Source organism: Mytilus galloprovincialis, chromosome 4 (assembly GCF_965363235.1).
Source record: "Mytilus galloprovincialis chromosome 4, xbMytGall1.hap1.1, whole genome shotgun sequence".
Taxonomy (NCBI): domain Eukaryota; kingdom Metazoa; phylum Mollusca; class Bivalvia; order Mytilida; family Mytilidae; genus Mytilus; species Mytilus galloprovincialis.
This window is the reverse complement of record NC_134841.1, coordinates 11,700,340-11,702,495: the sequence shown is the minus strand read 5'-3', so window position 1 is coordinate 11,702,495 and position 2,156 is coordinate 11,700,340. Positions and strand designations below refer to the sequence as shown.

Sequence of the window (2,156 nt, the reverse complement as noted above, 5' to 3'; positions counted from 1 at the left end):
TGAAATCCATTTATCATTTTCTCTTTCATTTGACGTATTAGTATTCGTGATGCGACTAAAAAGAAAGTTATTTTTAAAAGAACATATGATAGACCAATCAGGTTCGTTATTGGACACAAGATTAAGCAGCAGCTTACCAAATTAGGTAATGTTCCTGCCCCTAAACAGATGACTGACGTATATACCGTGTCGGTTTCGCTTACAATAATAAGCTACACGCAGAGGGTGTTATTTCTTGATATGTCAAGTATTTGTATGCCAAATTAAATTTGTTTTCCTGAAGAAGATACTTTATTTCAAGTTTTCTGCTGAATGTGTCAATTGTGTTTAAAATAGTTGCTTGAGAGGCAAACCAAACGCTGTTTGAGTGATCAGAAAAGTGAAAACAAACATTGAAAGTTTTGGTTTATCAACAACTTTTCACGATGCCACGTCCAGGAAGGAATACTTATAACGACCAGAAACCACCGTACTCGTATATAGCATTAACAGCAATGGCTATTCAAGGCTCTCAAGAAAAGATGCTGCCTTTGAGTGAAATTTATAAATTTATTATGGATAGATTTCCATTTTACAGACAAAACACACAAAGGTGGCAGAACTCTCTGCGACACAATTTGTCTTTTAATGACTGCTTTCTTAAAATTCCAAGACGACCTGATCGTCCCGGCAAAGGAAGTTACTGGGCACTGCATCCAATGTGTGGAGACATGTTCGAAAATGGTAGTTTTTTGAGGAGAAGGAAGCGATTCAAATTTCAACACAGAGGAGGACAAATCGAAGCAATGAAATCTGAAATGGAATCTCAGTATATGCACGACCAAGCACTGATGAGATATATCCAGTCAGGAGGGGGAGGAGGTGGAGGAGTTAGCCCTAGACTACATCCTTACGGACTTCTGACGGGGCACGGGAACAACAACACGTACAAACAACCATTTACTATAGACAATATCATAGCTCCAGATAACAAGAGTAGTAGTAGTACACAAATGACTCAACCCATTATACCAACGCCATTGCCAGCGTTTGCTTCACAGTTTGCCGGAACTTTATCTTGTTCAAACTTACTCTCACCGTACCCATCCGGGGACTTGTTATCTTCTTTAGCATCTTCATACAACTTGTCAGCCGAGTATCAAAACATTATAAGGTGCAATCAACGAGCAGGATCTGTGTGTTTACCGATCAAACCGTCGCCAGTGTCTCTATTGAACTCTCACCCCCAGAACATGATGGGAATACCTAGTATGAGATATTCTGAAGCCAAGCTATGTAGGACTCTGGACTCTGATAAAGACTCGTCTGTGATCTCTAGCATTAGTCCTACTGTATCAATAGACTCACACTGAGCTTAACTTTTTGTGTGGCACTGTCTCAAATGTATGGCACAGTAAGTGTTATAAATCAAACTCATGTTCATTATTATATCTAAATATGTTGTATGAGAGATTATTTTAATTCATTTAAAAATTGTTGTGCAATGGTTATAATAAATTATATTACTTAATGTAAGATTTGTTTATTACAGTATTATTTCTTAAAAGATTTTTTTTTCAATTAGTTGTTTAGAGCCATTTAATTTTATATAACATCATACTGATAAGTGTTTTATTATTAAAAAGACATTTCTTGTTTGACAAAAAGAATCACAAGTAACTAATTATACTTCTCTATAAACAAAATGTCTTGTTAAATTGATAACAATACTGAAAAGAATGTTTATATACATACTAAGAGTTCATTTAAGGAAGAAGAAAATGTATATTGTGAAATATTTAAATATTTAATCCATATTTCAATTTAGAGAACTAAATATCAAAAAGAAGATGTGGTATGATTGCCAATGAGACAACATAGCATCCTTTCGATTTTTGATAAATTTTATTGACAAAATTACTAGTAACTTACTTATCTGCAGTTCACCATTCTTTGTAATTGTTCAATTTTCAAATAACTGAATCGGTCTGAAACTAAATGTGCTACTCTGTATACAAAGTTGGCATTATGCTTTAATTTTATATTCAGTTTGAGCCCTTTTTTGTTGATGTTTTTGCGAATATTTAGATTGTTCTACTTGCCAATGTATTGGTCTCGAGTAGCCATAATGGAGACTATTTCAAAACCAGTGTGGGTAGGAATGGAACTTGGTATTA

At 34.6% G+C, this 2,156-nt stretch overlaps 1 protein-coding gene across 1 annotated transcript; it reads left to right on the top strand.

Moving 5' to 3' along the window:
• The first annotated feature begins 263 nt into the window (after positions 1-263).
• Positions 264-1,438, top strand: LOC143070489 (forkhead box protein B1-like). Its single transcript, XM_076244761.1, has one exon. It carries the CDS (start codon positions 426-428, stop codon positions 1,350-1,352), a length of 927 nt encoding a protein of 308 aa, XP_076100876.1. The 5' UTR covers positions 264-425; the 3' UTR covers positions 1,353-1,438.
• Positions 1,439-2,156: the final 718 nt, after the last annotated feature.